This window comes from Pseudochaenichthys georgianus, chromosome 10 (genome assembly GCF_902827115.2).
Source record: "Pseudochaenichthys georgianus chromosome 10, fPseGeo1.2, whole genome shotgun sequence".
Classification (NCBI taxonomy): domain Eukaryota; kingdom Metazoa; phylum Chordata; class Actinopteri; order Perciformes; family Channichthyidae; genus Pseudochaenichthys; species Pseudochaenichthys georgianus.
Window position 1 is genome coordinate 417,414 of NC_047512.1, and position 17,309 is coordinate 434,722.

At 42.7% G+C, this 17,309-nt stretch overlaps 1 protein-coding gene across 3 annotated transcripts in view; it reads left to right on the plus strand.

The window, feature by feature from the left end:
* The first annotated feature begins 3,666 nt into the window (after window positions 1-3,666).
* Window positions 3,667-17,309, plus strand: part of LOC117453935 (zinc finger protein 583-like) — a 29,713-nt gene continuing 16,070 nt past the window's right edge. For 2 of the 3 annotated variants that reach the window (XM_071204552.1, XM_071204553.1), the window contains exon 1: window positions 8,141-8,642. In XM_071204552.1, the coding sequence (XP_071060653.1) occupies window positions 8,450-8,642 (193 nt within the window). In that variant the 5' untranslated portion in view covers window positions 8,141-8,449. Of the gene's footprint in view, window positions 3,857-8,140; window positions 8,643-17,309 lie in introns of those variants that run through there. The other variant, XM_071204554.1, reaches the window with a different exon arrangement.

Here is a 17,309-nt window from a genome sequence, read left to right on the forward strand (position 1 = left end):
AGGCGCAAGGATGACACGCAAATTCGTGAAGCGTTCCTTATTGTTTCCTTCCCGTAGCTCTTTTCTGTGATTTTATATGATTTTTTAAAGATTTGATATGATTTGGGATGATTTGGGTGAAACAGCGCCCCCATGGCCCCCTGCGGTACTGCAGCTGCAGAGCCTCTGATCTCCTCTTCACTCTGCTCATCTCCTCTGCCTTTCTTCTTCTGTCTGCATTGCACATTTCTGTTATTACAATAAGCAGGATTTCCTCTAACAGCAGGAGTGATCTGTGCATTCAGATAGAGCAGCATCTGATCACAGTGAATACAGACCTGACCAGAGGCGCGGGAAGGTATTAGTGGGGGTGCTGAGGTGCTACAGTGGAATGTTCTATTGCAACACTCCCCACACGCAAACACACAGTACACCCGCGACTGTTACAATGAAGGCTCGATAATCAGCTCACGGCATATAGGCAGGGGTAAAGTGCTATTTTTTAGGAGTGGGGAGCGGACCTCACCTCCTCTAGGGGGTCCGGGGGCATGCTCCCCCGAGAAGATTTTTTTAAATGTTGAAGTTAAAAGCATCAATCTGGTGCACTTTGAGAGCAACATTGGATCTATGGATACATCTCTCAGCACCCAGATGAAACACAACTGGAAGCAGATGTTCAAATCACTCCCTTTTCAAACTGTATACTTGTTTTACTGCCATATAGTATTTCATAACTGTTTTTCCTTTATTTTCATTTTTTTATAACGATAATGATCATATGAAGAAGGTGTGCCGCGCAAATAATCTTTTGAATAATTTGTAACCAAACCGTTTGAGACCCACTGAGCAGTGGCGGCTGGTGGAAAATATTATTTATCAACCTGAACATCTACCGCTGTACTAGGAATTTGTATTCTCAGAACTGGTATTTGTTTTCTTCTTTCTTAAAACTGTTCATGGTTTATGACCCATCTGGTGTTGAAGTCAGGAATGCTCCTGACAGCATAGCCAGAGCATTCAGGCGATCCTGTGTCATGCTGTTCCTCAAGAAAGTCTTTATCCTTTTCAGAGTGGGAAAGCACCCCCCTGCCTCAGCCGTAGGCCGTAGCCATGGGTGTGGTTACAATAATATTCAGGAGACTGCCAGTCTTTGTGAATGTCTCCTGCCGATTGTTTCAAATCTCACTCTTCTCTTGCTCCTTTCTTGGATCTTGAATGCCAGCACCCTCCACCTTTCTATGAATGTATTCAAGTTCAAGTTCTCAGGTGGGGTCTGGGTGGTACACTGGCTTTATTGATCTAAAGGGCTCTGATCTGATTGACACTAAAAAGGGACCCAGAGAGGGGGGGAATAATGCCACAGAGCCCCTTCACCAAACCACTCCGGCCCCCAGCAGAGACCTTCTCAACATAGAAGATCCACTGGGGTCTGTGATGCAGGATATACTGGCCATTCTCTTACCTCATTCACACCAACGCAACTCCGTGTCAAGCTCCGTGCTAGAGCTTTTCAGGTTCAGAACCGGTTCTTCGGTTTAGCTCCAGCTCTTTTCACACCGCCCAGAGTCCGACTGGTGCTGCGTCATTGCGTCAGCGTTTGCGTCATGACGTAACCGTTTGCGTGCCTGCTTCATAAAGCCAAACCGCGCGGAAACCCCTCACAGCTGACACCGACAACAACAACAATGGCCGATTGTGCTTCCTCTGTACCTCTTCGGAAGGCCATGACAGCCAGCACTGACTGACACATGCCCCTTTCACACCAACGCGTTTTCAGCTCCGGCTCGGAGCTGGAGCCAGAAAAGTACCGTTTTTTCCTGTTCACACCGCAGAGGCACCGCCTCTTAACTCCGGAATCTGGTTCACCTCCAGCTCCAAAAAATTGGCGGTCTAGAGGCAAGAGCTTTGTCGCTTACGTCTCTTTTACGTCGAGGCGGGGGCAGATTCGTTGTTGAAGTAGATGCTGAAGACCACAAAGAAGTCTTGCATTTCGCATGTGATGTTTGTAAAATTCCAAGTAAAGTCGTCCGATGCCTTCCATTTCGTTTCGTAAGAGGATAACCAAAGCGAACAGCGCTTCAATACAATCGGCCATTGTTGTTGTTGTCGATGTGAGGGATTTCCGCGCGGTTTGGATTTTATGAAGCAAGCACATAAACGGTGACGTCATGACGCAGCAGCGGCAGCTCTGGGCGGTGTGAACAGAGCGGGAGCAGAAAAGGGAAACCGGAGCTGAACAGAAAATCTCCCGCTCGGAGCTAGAAAGGGAAAAGCGCTGGTGTGAAAGCCGCAACACACACAGCAACAACAATGGCCGATTGTATTGAAGCGCTGTTCGCTTTGGTTATCCTCTTACGAAACGAAATGGAAGGCATCGGACGACTTTACAAGGGTCGACTTCACTTGGAACTTTATAAACATCACGTGCGAAATGCAAGACTTATTTGTGGTCTTCAGCATCTACTTCAACTACGAATCTGCCCCTGCCCCCGCCTCGACGTAAAAGAGACGTAAGCGCCGCCGCCTCTTAGCTCCGAAGCTCTTGCCTCTAGATCGACAATTTTTTGGAGCTGGAAGTGAACCAGATTCCGGAGCTAAGAGGCGGTGCCTATTACCTCATTCACACCAACGCATCTCCGGTTCAAGCTCCGTGCTAGAGCTTTTCAGGTTCAGAACCAGTTCTTCGGTTTAGCTCTGGCTCTTTTCACACCGCCCAGAGTCCGACTGGTAATGCGTCATCGTTTGCATCATGACGTAACCGTTTGCGTCATGACGTAACCGTTTGCGTGCCTGCTTCATAAAGCCAAACCGCGCGGATGAAATCAGTTGCATTCATTTCTTATGGCTCTATCTGCAGCTTTTCCGGAGTCATTTCTGTGGTTTAGTTAAAGAGCCTGTGACACCATCCCAACAACTGTTGTGCAATGAAATATTGGGCTACTAGTAATCTCGAACCGTCAGTTTAAAAAAGAAAACGCGATACCGTTCCGTTAAATATCAATAATTTCGAACATCGCGGGGAAATTCCATCGACTCATTTTGAAGTTTTGGGGGAAGTGACGTCAATGCGGGAACGCTTCGAGAGCCAAACACGGACAAAGTGTGTTGTCATGCGTAGAAATGGTGAATTACTGAGTTTAGGCACGTTAATAACGTTTTAATGAAGTTGACTACACAGTGGCGGCCGGCCCATAGGGGCGCTAGGGGCGCCGCCCCACCTCTTGCCAGATACAAAATAAAAAATAAAAATAAATATTAAATAAAAAAAAATATATTTAAAAAATATATATTTAAAAAATATATATATTTTATATTTAAATTTTTAATGAACAAGGTAAATATCATACAATTAGTATCACAAAAATGTATAATCTACAATACAATTTCGTTTAAAATTGTGTTACGATGTCTAAAGTTACTGATAAGTCACCTGTTTCCTGCCTGGCCTTGCCCATGGCATTAGTTTATCATTACGGGGCAGAGCCCCCGAGCGAAACAGCAGCAACCAGCAGGTTGCAAAAGTCTCAATAGTAAACTGTGCCGCCGAAACATAATTTCAGCCAATCAGCGCCGTCAAATATTTTGGTCACGTGGGCGCTCACGTTGGCGCCCATGTTGCTTACGTGCGTTGTTTAGACTCGTGAGTAACCAAGGTGACGCAGTATTTGGATGAGAATGGTGTGCAGGTGGAGTCGCCGGAGCCTCGGTCTGCCCAAGAGCTACTCTCCAATCCTTTTGAAAGGAGAAGTTTGGGAGATAAATTGATACTTAAAGACCTTGGACCGGACCAACCCGATTTTTATATATCACAGCAAGCTCGTGAAAAAGACAAAACGTATCAACAAGGCTTCTCACATGGCTAGCTGGATGCAAACAGGTAAATGCTATCTTTTGTTTCACATGCTTGCTCTTCAAACAGCCGGGGACAGATACGATCTGTTCAGAAACTAGACAAAAGTTAAACAAGTACAAACCACAGACTGTCTGTGTCATGGAGAATACAGTCGCTGGTTTATTTATGTCTGTAGGCCGTTGTTGTGAGTGTGTACGGTCGGAGCATATATAGCGTTAGCTTAGCCAAGCTCCATTCAGAGAACAAGCATTCTAAAAGGTTTTTCGCCTGCCGTCTGTCTGCAGACTTGTCAAAGCATTAATTCATGGTTTTTACTAACCGGTATCAGGATGTTGTTACGTCGGCATCATTTAGAAACGTGTATTACAATTTAATCACGGTAAAATATGTTCATGTTGTTGTAGTTGTAGCTCCCGAGCCAGGGCATCTTGTTTGAATGATGCGAGTAAACACAGCTGACAGCTGCGGTGAAACTCGAGCGACTAGAGCGATGCGATAGGAGCGTTTAGAGCGAAGCGAATATTCGCATCGCGTCTGGTCTGAACGCAGCTCCGCGCTGCACTGGAAACGCGCCATTACATCACCAGAAGTCCTAATTTAAGGGGTCATTTCTCCCAAAAAAATTTTTTTACTCACTCTATCAATAGCCCCACCAAAAATATTTTCCACCAGCCGCCACTGACAGTATATTCATATGTGTCAGTGCTTTCATGTCAATTCGGCGAACATAAACATAAATGATCGTGGTGAAGATGATGATTATATTAGGATTAAAAATCGGGAGTGAGAGCTGCTGAATTTCCTCCCGTAGGATGTGATATAAAAACAAATCGATTATTTTTGTGGTTGTAAACTCAAGTGGATGAAACTACATTTATTAGTGCTTTCATGTCAATTCGGCGAACATATGATACATTAAATGATGAGTGAGGATGATGATTAAAAATCGTTTGTTTGAGCCGGTCTGCATTTCCTGATGAGAAAACAAACCGATGCGTTTTGTAGTTGTAGTACACCAACAACATGGATTAAACGTGTGTTTTTTTTACCACAATGTTGGGGAATTTAATGGATAAAATGCACGGATTATTATTATTATTCCCACTCCGATCGGGACACTAGGTCCACCGTTTCCCCGCAGCGAGGCTCCCCCCGTTGACAGTTTACGTGGGCTGGGTGCAGTGGCGGACTGGCCGGTACCGAAGTGGGCCGGTCGGATAAGTCACCAGCACATCCCCCATAGGCGGCGCGTGAGGCTCAGGTTTGAGAAGGCTAAATAACTTCTTTTACCTGACGCTGCCCGCCTCTGGCGTCTATAGAAAAGAGATCAACTCAGTGTGCGGAGTTTAAATCTCTCAAGTCATATTACAGGATAAAGGAAATACAGTTTAAACTGCCGTATGCAGAGAAGACGCCGACGTGTCGCACTTATCATTCATATTACATCATCAATCAGATCATCGATCATATAATATCATAATATATCATATATGTCCTGATCTGAGTCCGCTGAGCCGTATCTGGCCGTGCAACACTCACAGTGTCACAGACTGGATGCAGAAGTATTATTTAACACATTATGTTGACGAAACACTCGAGTCAAATGTAATTAAAGTCAGATCCACTCGTGTCTTAGACGTGAACGCGCTCTCAGCTGGAGAGAGAAACCCTGGCTTGATTTACCGAGTTGATAACCAGCGTCGTAGGACCGCTTAGCGAGATCTCGTTTGTTAGTTTGTTGTTGTTAGTTTGTTTGTTACTCAAACATATCCAGGGTCTGTTGAACTGGCTTCGTAGTACAGGGCACAGGTGGCGAGCAGCGCTAATGTCAAAGACACAGACATTATACATTATATTTGTATTTTACCAGGATGCAGTGACACAAATATTTACATATTTACATTTACTATCTACAGCACCCTGACATCCCCCACTCCCCCCGTTGACAATTTACTAGCGGTACCGAAGTGGGCCGGTCGAGAGTCCCGGGATGATTTTTAGTCCCATTCCACCACTGGCTACATGACCGTATGATCGCCCATATTGACGCACCTCATTCCTAAACTTCTAACAGATACAACATAAACCGATCCTTCAGCCTCACATGAGCTCTCAGACACGTTCAACATTAACCTGTCATCGCTGTCTGAGCTTGCTGCTGTGTGCGCCGTCGTGCGTTTACATCTGACTGTATATATATAAAGGTTTACATGCAGACGCTGGGATCCTGGACGGTGCAGCTGGAGCGCTGTGCCCGCAATGACGACACCCATCATTTGGCGGGACTTGAAGAATCCGCGAGAAGATCCAGAAAATGGTCAACATTGAAGGCAGATTAACGGTTATCAAAGTACAAATATCCAAAATCAGTTCAGTAACGGTTTTCAAGGGGACAATATGTACTCAAATTGATGGGTTTGGATGATGGGGGAAAACCGTGTCACAGGCTCTTTAAATAAAAATGTACCCGTGTCAATAAAGGTTTTTTTAAAACACAACTGCTTTCGAGGTCGGTCTTATTTCTTAAGGTGGACTGAACCATGAGTGTGGAGTAACGTTGTATCTTTCATTTCAATGAACTGTAACCTTCACCCAGGTATGTAACAGCTGTTCTCAAATGAACACGTGAAGTAAAGTTTAATATTTATAGTTTTATAGATTTATAATGAGTTATAATGACACGTTGCGAGCAGAAACCTTTATACAGTCTATGGCAGAAACTCTGAAACTCTTGTTAAGTTTCTCCAGCGTTGTGTACAAACTGGATAAAACGCGGGCTTGTTGTTGTTGTTCAGGAGTTGATCTGTCTCTGCCCCCGCCTCGACATAAGCGTGACGTATGCGGTGCTTTTGCTCTGGCTGGACAATTTGGTTCTTGAAACAAACCGGATTCCGGAGCTAAGAGGCTGCTCCGCTGCGGTGTGAACAGGAAAACCCGGTGCTTTTCAAGCTCCAGCTCCGAACAGGCCCTGAAACACCGTTGGTGTGAATGAGGTATCTGCGGTGTGAACAGGAAAAACCGGTACTTTTCAGGCTCCGAGCCGGAGCTGAAAACGCATTGGTGTGAAAGGGGCAACAGTGACTCTGAAACAGGGGGTTTTGGTGACTGAGGATGATTGTAATAAACTACAGTTTATGTTACCTTTTCAAAAGCCGGTCAGTTATGATGCCTGTTCATTTACAGTGAAGACGCTCCCCGCTGACGTCATCCAATCAGAGTACTAGAACTAAGTGAGACGACCAATGGGTGGACACAAGATGTGAACGAGAATGCCATAGAAATGAACGGGAGGGGCGGGACTCTAAGTGAGACTGAGCAGGCCCGGTTATCCGCGCCCCCTAGTTCAATAAGAGGGGCTTCTTTTCAGCACTACGTCGTGGATCACTGACAGATTCTCGTCTATGTGAGTCTGAGCCTGAGGCGGGTTCTCTGGTCTCCTTCCAGTCAGCACTGCGTTCAGCGTCGTCAGGTTCAGAAGAGTCTCCAGTGTCGTCCTCAGTCTTTGGTTGTAAACTGCTCTCTGGATCTGAGTTCGAGGAGGAGGGGCAGCCATGAGAGCCAGCACTGACTGACACACAGTGACTCTGAAACAGGGGTTAGGGTGAATGAGGATGATTGTAATAAACAACAAAGAGTACGGTTTAGTATCTGTAAAGTGCTGTGAGAGAACATCTGAATCAATACAACTGATCTGATTACAGAAAGGTTTGTTCTACAGAGCTGTATTTTGACTCATTCCCCCGTTCTGGCTTCTCTGTGATGTGCTGTAATGGTCGTCATGGTGACCAGCCACGCCATTGCCCTCGCCGCCGCTGCCCGTGAGGCGAAAGGGCTGCGAGGGAGCCTCCACACGCTGCGTTTCACTCCGGCTCTCATCATCAGGCGCGTACACGCTCAGGGGATGAGTGGAGGTGTGTGCAGTGCTGTTCACATGAGGCCTTATAACGGCGCTCATGGGTTATTATGACCGTGTGTCCATTGTTCTTGTATACACACTACACAAGCTAGAATGACAACATAACACAGGTGCACTCACTAACTCGTCCGTGGTTCAACACACACTATATAACCCAGTGAATTGTGTCCCGTAAATGTCACCACCAGTGTAAACATAATTATGTAAATAACCCAATTTGTGTTCTCTGAAACGAAAAAAAAGGATATTACATTGTTTTTGTTACTTTCTTTGCAGTGTCTTAAATGTAATTTAGGTGAACTTCTTGTTTTATTTAGAATTATTATTATTGTCTCTTGGGTTGCCGTACGGCCAATGCGTGACGTCATTGCTAAGCGTAACGGACCCCGAGCACATGTGATACATCACTAGCTCACACATAACTCGAGCCCTGCATGTGGCGTCTCGTCGCTTCGGTTCTCTCTCTGTGTTCCTGAGAAAGTGTGTGTGAGCTCCAGCTCTACTGATCCATCATCTGTGTGTCTGGATAAACCTCTGAACGGACTCTGTGCTCTTTTTTCTGGAGCGTTTACCTCGGACTATAGGAGCTAGCTTAGCATGCTAGCTGGAAACACGTGAGCAACACTAGTCAGATTGAGAGTTTGACGGAGAGAGAAACTGTGTGTTTAACGGAGTCTGCAGGGAAAGGTGATCTAGGAAACATGAGTAAAGTCCAAATGCTGCTGTCGTTGAAGAAGCAGCGAGTAACTGCTGCTGCTGAAGAGATATTTGCTCTGTTTGAACAAACAATAGCAGAGCTCGAGGAGGAGCTGTTTCTTTCCAAAGAGGAGAACAAGAGGCTCCAGAAACTACTGGACGCTGTTTTACAGCCTCAGCTTCGGATACACAGAGCAGGTCTGTTCCCTTTACTGTTCATTAACACTTTAAACTCTTCAGTAACACTTATTATCACATTAATAACACTTTAGACTCTTTATCAGCACTTGCTGCAGGTAGTAGATCCTGAAGTAAAAGTACAAACACCTCACTGTGAAAATACTAATAATAAGTTAAAGTACTGCATTCATATCTTTAAGTACAAGTATGTAAGTATTATGAGACAAATGTATTTAATTATAATAATAATAGTTTATCACGGAAGAGCAAACCTACCAAAATAAATATATTTAGAAAAATACATACATTGAATAATATGAAAACATTGAATAATATGCCATGTAATGTACTGATTTCAATATTAATATTAAAACTGCGGTCACAGACGTGCACGCAGTTGTGGGCGGGCCTTCGCGTCCGAGCGCCTGCCGGGGAGGGTCGCCGGTCGTCCCGGCGTCCTGCAGGCGTGCTGGAGTCGTGGTAAATGAGCTGCGTGTGATCTGACCAGGAGGTATTAGGCTTGTGTGTTAGTGGTTCTGGCTGTGTAAGCAGGGTGTTGATTTGTGGTTGATGTTATAGTTGTTGAATGGAGGTATAGTTAAGAGTTGTTTGAGTTTTTACGGGATATATTTGGCGTGTTAAAGAAATGTGTACAGTCCAACAATAGTTCAAGCCACTACAGGGATTTGAACCCTGTCTCATATGAGAGTCCATACCAGTGGTGTTTGCTTTTTGTGGCTGTGTGTATTGATCAAAAAGCAAACCTGCAATACAGTTGTTAATGTGATGTTGTCAATGGCACAACAATGATGCGTGAAGCTGTGTGTTGGGTAATAGTGATGTATGACTAAATATGTAGTTGTAACATATGTATTGCACTGTATTGCAGGATAAAATTGATCTGACGTAATTGGGAACAGCATGCTATGTAATGTTAAATGTGGAAAAACAAAGAGATTAGATTAATTCACTGGCTTATACTTATAGGATAATATTGGACTATAAATGAATAATATTACACCAAATAAATAAGTAAACACATGTATATTCATTCACTGGCCATTCATTTAGAAAATGTAACTCCAAAAAGACAAGTAACACTATTTAGCATTTTGGCTAATCATTCCTGTTGGCTAAGCTAACACTGTGATGCAGTTCCACCAAACACAAAAGTAATATATAAAAAGGATAATATTGGACTATAAATAAATAATATTACACCAAATAAATAAGTAAACACATGTATATATTCATTCACTGGCCATTCATTTAGAAAATGTAACTCCAAAAAGTAAAACTATTTAGCATTTTGCCTAATCATTCCTGTAGCTTCTTGGCTAAGCTAGCACTGTGACGCAGTTCCACCAAACACATAAGTCATATATAAAAACAGAGAGATTACATACCTTTCCCGTGGTGGAAGTTCAACATCCGAGTCACTACTGTCCGGATCCAGGTCTGGCTGGAGGAGATCTTCATCATCCGACGAAGAGTCATGTGGTATGATCATAGCTATCGTCAGCTAGCATCTCTAGCACCTGCTCGATGGTGAAGCTCTCCCTTCTGGCTGCGTAATGCGTAATGGAGCCGGAGCAGGCGTAGTTTATACTACGCAGGATCATATCTTTGGAACCCATTGGTCGATTTGGGTGATTGACACCTTTTCTGAACCGCTAGAGCCAATAGAATCGAGTGACAGTTAGTAAGTCCCGCTAAACACTTACGTCAAGTAGAGAGAGGTTTGCGTAAACAGCACGTGAGACAGCATTAGCTCGGGACTGCAAAACGTTATACCTACTCTGCTGCCATGAATGTAATGATAGATTATCAGGAACAATTCTAAAGTGACTAAGAGACATTGGATTAACCTTAAGCAGCGTTTTTATTCCCTTGAACAAGAGCTTTGATCACAAAACAGCAATGGAAAGACATACTTATTGTTATGGTTTTGAAAACTGTTGTTTTTTTTCTTCTCTGTTCTGGCTGATAGCTCAGTGAGTTTGTGTCCTACAGTGATGATACTTATAACAAAAATAATCTGTGGAGTATCAGCTTTCAGATGATATGTAGTTTGTGCAGAAAACATTACGTTTTAAAGGTCGTTTTTGCTAGTTAGCACCGGAAGTAGCATCTGCCCGTTTTAGCTAAGGGCTAATGCTAACGCTTCTTGTGAGACTTTTGTTTTGTTTCGGTAAAAATAGTTCTTATCGTCAGTTAGCTGAGATTCTTCTCGTTAATCTGGTATAACACATTAATAGTTTTTTAAATATTAAGATGCTCTGAGACAGTGTCGTGGAAAAAAAAAACAGGGTCCCCGCCGGCGGGGACCTTCGGGTTTAACAGATTAACCGTGGCGTGCGGTGCAGTGGGTTGTGCAGACGTTCTGCCCTTGACTGTTTGTTTACTCAATAAACGCATCTCCTCTGGATATTAGGCCATGTATGTTCCATACCAGTGGAGTTTGCTTTTTGTTGTTGTGTTTATTGATCAAAAAGCAAACCTTCAATACAGCTGTTATGTGGTCAAGGTAAGTAAAGTAATAATTGAAGCTGTGTATTGGTTAATATTAGCGTATGACTTAAAATGAAAACACAACAGCATTTCACAAAACGCTGCAGCATTTCAGAAAATACCACAGCATTTCACATTGGATGGAAAGGGTATTCCTTAGGGAGAACACTTCTTGTTTATGATTGGACAGAGCCAGCCAGACAGCACTGCTGTGATTGGTTGTTTTTGCTGCCAGTGAAGAAATGACGCTTCGTGATTGGTCAACGTCCGACAGCGCAATATGTCCCAACCGGTCCCTCCCAACACATCAGCCGTTAGCACACACTCAGAGCTCACAGCTCCTCATATCTGTTCAGAAACTAGGGATGGGAATTTGAAAGCAAATGTATATTCGAATATTCGACCCCCCAAAAAACGGTTAACCGGTTAACCGAAATGTACATATCCTATAAAAAAAAAAATGGGTAACATTTTTCTTTACAATTTTTTTTTTTACCCATTTTTTTTTCCAATCATTTTTTACAAATACATACATGTTCAAATAAGTGTAGAAACTAGGGCTGTCAAACGATTACACATTTTAATCATATTAATCACAGCTTAAAAATTAATTAATCACATTAATCACCATTCGAACTATGTCCAAAATATGCCATTTATTTATGTATATTGTTGGGAATGGAAAGATAAATGAAAGAAGGCGGATATATCCATTTAACATACAGTATGTATGTTTATTATAACATTTGTCTGCATGTCAAAATGAAAGACAACCCACACACCTATCAATCATCAAACCGTGGGGTCTTAATTCATTACGTGTTGATTTCTATCAACGGGGGAGTACTTCAGGAAAGTCGACAGAGGGGGAGGAGGGCGGCGGCGGCGGCTAGTGGAGTACTTGGTGACCACAGAGTGTGAACGTTGTGATCAGCTGTTTTAGCGCAGTTCTCCAGTGAAGGGGGGAGTCTCCCTCCGCAGCCGGTTGGCGTAGTTTTGGCACAGTTCCGTTGTAGGCCTACTGACCGACGTTAACAGCAGCCCTGTCTGTGCACACGGAGACCGACTCTGTCGTCCGGTGATCTAACCGCCTTCTGGGAAAGCTTCACAAGTACGTCGGTACGCAAATGCGCTTTGTGACACAAGTGACGGTAGGCATTTCAGATTACGCCATAACCTGCGTACCAGTTATGTGCACCCCTGTACCAGAGCCATATTATTACTATTATATGGCTCTGCCCTGTACTACAGCAAAAGTATTCTCCGTCGGGATTTCCTGCAACAACACCACGCCGTTATCAAATATGTTCTATTGAGAAGACGATCACTACGTGACAAAAGTTTTCAAAACCGTGGCTACTGAAATCAATCTTACTAACTGCTGTCTGTGCAATTTACTCCGCGAGTTGACAGACTTTATTTTGCTTACTTTAACATCATTTTTCATGGTGGGGCTAAGCCATTTCTTGGTATGGGTGTAGCCTACCCCAGCCATACCCTGGCGCTGCCACTGGTGGCACGTATGGGGCGGGCCATTCTGCACATGCGTTAAATGCGTTAAATATTTTAACGCAATTAATTCAAAAAATTAATTACCGCCGTTAACGCGATAATTTTGACAGCACTAGTAGAAACCAAGTCGAATTTGTCAAATGTATTGAACTGGTGATCACAGTTTGAAAGCTATAGGCCTACAGCTTTCATGTGTGGAGGCGATTCACAGCTGTAGAGAAGACCCTCTCAGCTGGAACAGAGGTTGCGGGTATAGCAAGGTATAGCATGTATATAAGTTTAATTTGGCATAGGTTGACCTCTACACCGCACTCACTTACCTGGTCGAAATATTTCCATACATTACTCCTTTTTGACGCCATGTCTGTGTAGGACTCTTCTTAGAGTGTAAATAATTACCGGACTATGACTCGTAAAATGTTGAATACCGGCAAAACTAAATCTCTCCAGTCAAAATGTCTATGTACTTTGCCGCCACACACGGTTGCCAAGCAGCGCTTATTGTTGTTTAGGCTGGCCACTCATGTGTCGCGAGTGTTGACAGGGGGCGGGGGAGCACGCCCCCTGTTAGCGCCCCCCTGTTAGCGCCGGAACCTCGCAACGGCTGCGGAGCTCATTTGCGCCACATTTGGGCCTAAGATGAGGTTTGAGTCTGCGTGATCTGCGTGTAGGGAGGGGCAGCAGCCGTATCATTGGCTAGAACTAGCTAGATCTGATGGATTTGGACATAAACGCGAGTGAAGTATAACCGGACACGAGGGAGAGAGATCAGCACCTGCAGCTCTGCCCGCTGTGAGGGACCGGTGAGCGGAGCAAAACACACCTTTAGACGTCACCTAACACATTTAGCTATGGCATAGTCGTATATATATACATTGAATTATTCAATTTGATAATATGTAATCAACTTAGGCATCACTCCCAATTTTTTTTTTAATAAAATACAATTTTTTTTTATAAAAATATTCATAACTCATATTCGAATACATGAATAATTATTCGAATACCTGAATCATTTCGAATATTCGATTAATCGTTCCCATCCCTATCAGAAACTGGACAAAAGTTAAATATGTACAAACCACAGACTGTCATGGCGAATACAGTCGCTGCTTTATTTATGTCTGTATGACGTTGTTGTGAGTGTGGACGGAGCAGCTACAGGTTAGCTTAGCCTGATGGATCCGATTCCATTCTGAAAACACGCATTTTAAAAGCTTTTCGCCTGCCGTCTTGTCTGCAGACTTGTCAAAGCATTAATTCATGGTTTTTACTAACCGTTATCAGTATTAGTTACTTCGGCATCACTTTGAAACGTGTATTACAATTAAATCACTGTCAAATATGTTCATTTTGTTGTAGTTGGTATCTCCTATAGGATTTACATGGAGATACTTCCCGCCCCCTCTCCAGCGCGTCTTGTTTGAATGACAGGAGCAAACACAGCTGACAGCCGCGGTGAAACTCAAGCGATTAGAGCGATGCGAATATTGGGTAAGGCAAGTTTATTTATAGAGCACTTTTCAACTCAAGGCAATTCAAAGTGCTTTACAAAAAAAAAAATGAAAGACATTAAGCATTAAAAAAGAAAAGCTAATCAAATAAACATTAAGGAAAAATACATGGATAAAAGTTACAGTGCAGTCTAAAATATAAATAGTTCAATTAAACATTACAAGAAAAAGTACATGGATAAAAGTTACAGTGCAGTTTAAGATATGAATAGTTCAATTAAAAGCAGCGACAAAAAGAAAAGTCTTCAGCCTGGATTTAAAAGTAGTCAGAGTTGCAGCGGACCTGCAGGTTTCTGGGAGTTTGTTCCAGATATTTGGAGCATAATAACTGAACGCTGCTTTACCATGTTTAGTTCTGACTCTGGGGACAGAAAGCTGACCAGTCCCTGAAGACCTGAGAGATCTGGATGGTTCATCATTTAGCAGGAGGTCAGTAATGTATTTTGGGCCTAAACCATTCAGTGCTTTATAAACCAGCAGCAGTATTTTGAAATCTATTCTTTGACACACAGGAAGCCAGTGTGAAGACTTCAGAACAGGAGTGATGTGATCCACTTTCTTAGTGTTAGTGAGGACTCGAGCAACGGCGTTCTGAATCAGCTGCAGCTTTCTAATAGATTTTTTAGTGAGACCTGTGAAGACACCATTGCAGTAGTCCAGTCTACTGAAGATAAAGGCATGGACAAGTTTTTCCAAATCCTGCTGTGACATTAGTCTTTTAATCCTAGATATGTTCTTTAGGTGATAGTAGGCTGATTTGGTAACTGCGTAGTCTACCATAGTATTTACATGGAGATAAGCCCCTTAAAAACCATGAATTAATAAAGCATTAATTCTGTGTTTACTCCTGTGATTAAAAAAAGACGCTGGAGAGGGGGCGGGCCGGATCTCCATGTGAATCGAATCGATCAGGCTAAACTAACCTGTAGCTGCTCCATCCACACTCACAACAACATCATACAGACATAAATAAAGCAGCGACTGTATTCGCCATGACATAGACAGTCTGTGTTTTGCATATCTTTAACTTTTGTCCAGTTTCTGAACAGATATGAGGAGCTGTGAGCTCTAAGTGTGTGCTAACAGCTAACGGCTGATGTGTTGGTCCAATCACGAAGTCATTTCTTGATTGGCAGCAAAAACAACCAATCACAGCAGTGCTTCTCTGGCTGGCTCTGTCCACAAACAATATCACAAACAATAAGTGTTCTCCCTAAGGAATACCCTTTCCGTCCAATGTGAAATGCTGCAGTGTTTTGTGAAATGCTGTGGCGTTTTGTGAAATGCTGTTGTGTTTTGTGAAATGCTGTTGTGTTTTCTGAAATGCTGTGGCGTTTTGTGAAATGCTGTTGTGTTTTGTGAAATTCTGTTGTGTTTTGTGAAATGCTGTGGTTTCTTGCACTTCAGGGCCACCGTACATCACTATAGGTATTCATTCCATCCAAATACAACTGTTGTGAAAAAATAAATAAAATAAAAATAAAACAGAGGCTACTCTGTTATCCTCTTAGGCCCCACCGACCCGACATCGCGTCATTTTCAGGAAACAACGTCTAAGGAAGCTTAATATTTAATAAACTATGAATATTTTATATCCATAGAACGGGAAAAAAACGAATTTAACTGATCTTTTTCATTTATTTTTTCACAAAAAACACACAATGCTAACAGTGAGCCTCTGAATTAGCCCCGAGCGAAAAATGCTAACCTATTACTGCACCGAAAATCACTCCTAGCTCCCTTATTACTTATCCTAGCTCAACATCCAACACATTGTTTATGACCGCAAGGAGACACAGAATCTAACGGTGCCCACCTCAACACTAAAAGATACAAACTAGCGAGGTTACCAACAAAAACGTACATCAAAACAAGTGGCGCTAGGTATTAGCATTAACACTGCACACACCCACGGCGTGTTCCAATGAAAAGCATACATATATATAAATAAAGTATAAAATATAGGTCAACACATTTCAGTATAACACACCAATTGCGATATTACTCACGTTTGACACCGTGGAGCAGGGTTTCTATGTACCGAGAAGTGGGTAGTTTAATGAGTCTGTTGACGACAAAACCTCTGCGCACACAGACAGCCAAGGCAAGCTACCTGAATTAAGTCTCTCCCTAAACCGGCAATACCGGAAATGTGACATCCGGTTTGTCCTTCACAATAAAGTTTTTCAAAATAAAGGTACATTTAATATTGACGTATCAAATTGATTAAAATGTCTTACACAACACATGTATCGAGACAATAAATGAACTGTTTATATAGTCGATCAACACTGTGTATGTTACTCATTACAGGATAATCACATGGCACTAAATCAGACCGGCTGTTCTCCTCTGTTTACATCCTGCTGGTTTAAATTATGTGTTCTATAGGCTCTGTGCACAAGATTGAGTTGAGTAGTGAGCCATTCGTTTTTTTTCATGGTGAGATGTCTGCTGAGAGGTACTTGTATACCTCGCTGACTTTGAGGACATCTGGGTCTGGCAGCTCCCCCCGCACGGCCTTGTAACGTGTACTCCTTTGAACACAGCTACAATTACTTAGGACAATATATAGTACCTTACACCGTCAGCAACTGTAAACTGCTTTGGCATAGTGGAAATGAACACCATGTCACTCACTCTGCCTGGTTTCACACACTATTAATTACACAAAAGAATTGTCAATTTAATTGAAAAGGTCGTTGATGCAATATACTAAATCAGCTCTTGGCACAAAAGAAATACTCATTAAATCATGGATTGGCTGTGAACACATACTGTTCTATTGTATTGCATAGAAAGATGTGTTACTGTTCTGCTTGTAGTGGAAATACTGTTTGTAGTCGTAGATAGAAAAACAAAGATGGAAAACATTTCACCATACATTGTTTAGGAGTTTTATATGTATTGGGTGTTTATGGTTAATGTGGGAAATTAATAAGCAGAGCTGTTGCTGGTAAATTTGTGTGCCATCATAATAGTAATGTGTATACAGCGTTTCGTGAATATCTGGAAAAATATCAAAAAAAAAAGTCATTTGAGACTGGTTAGCCTACGTTCGCCCCGATTGAGCTAGCAACTATTTTATTCGCAATTTAACATGATATTGGATATGGGCTTAACTTGTCCTGGACTGGAATTTTCCCGA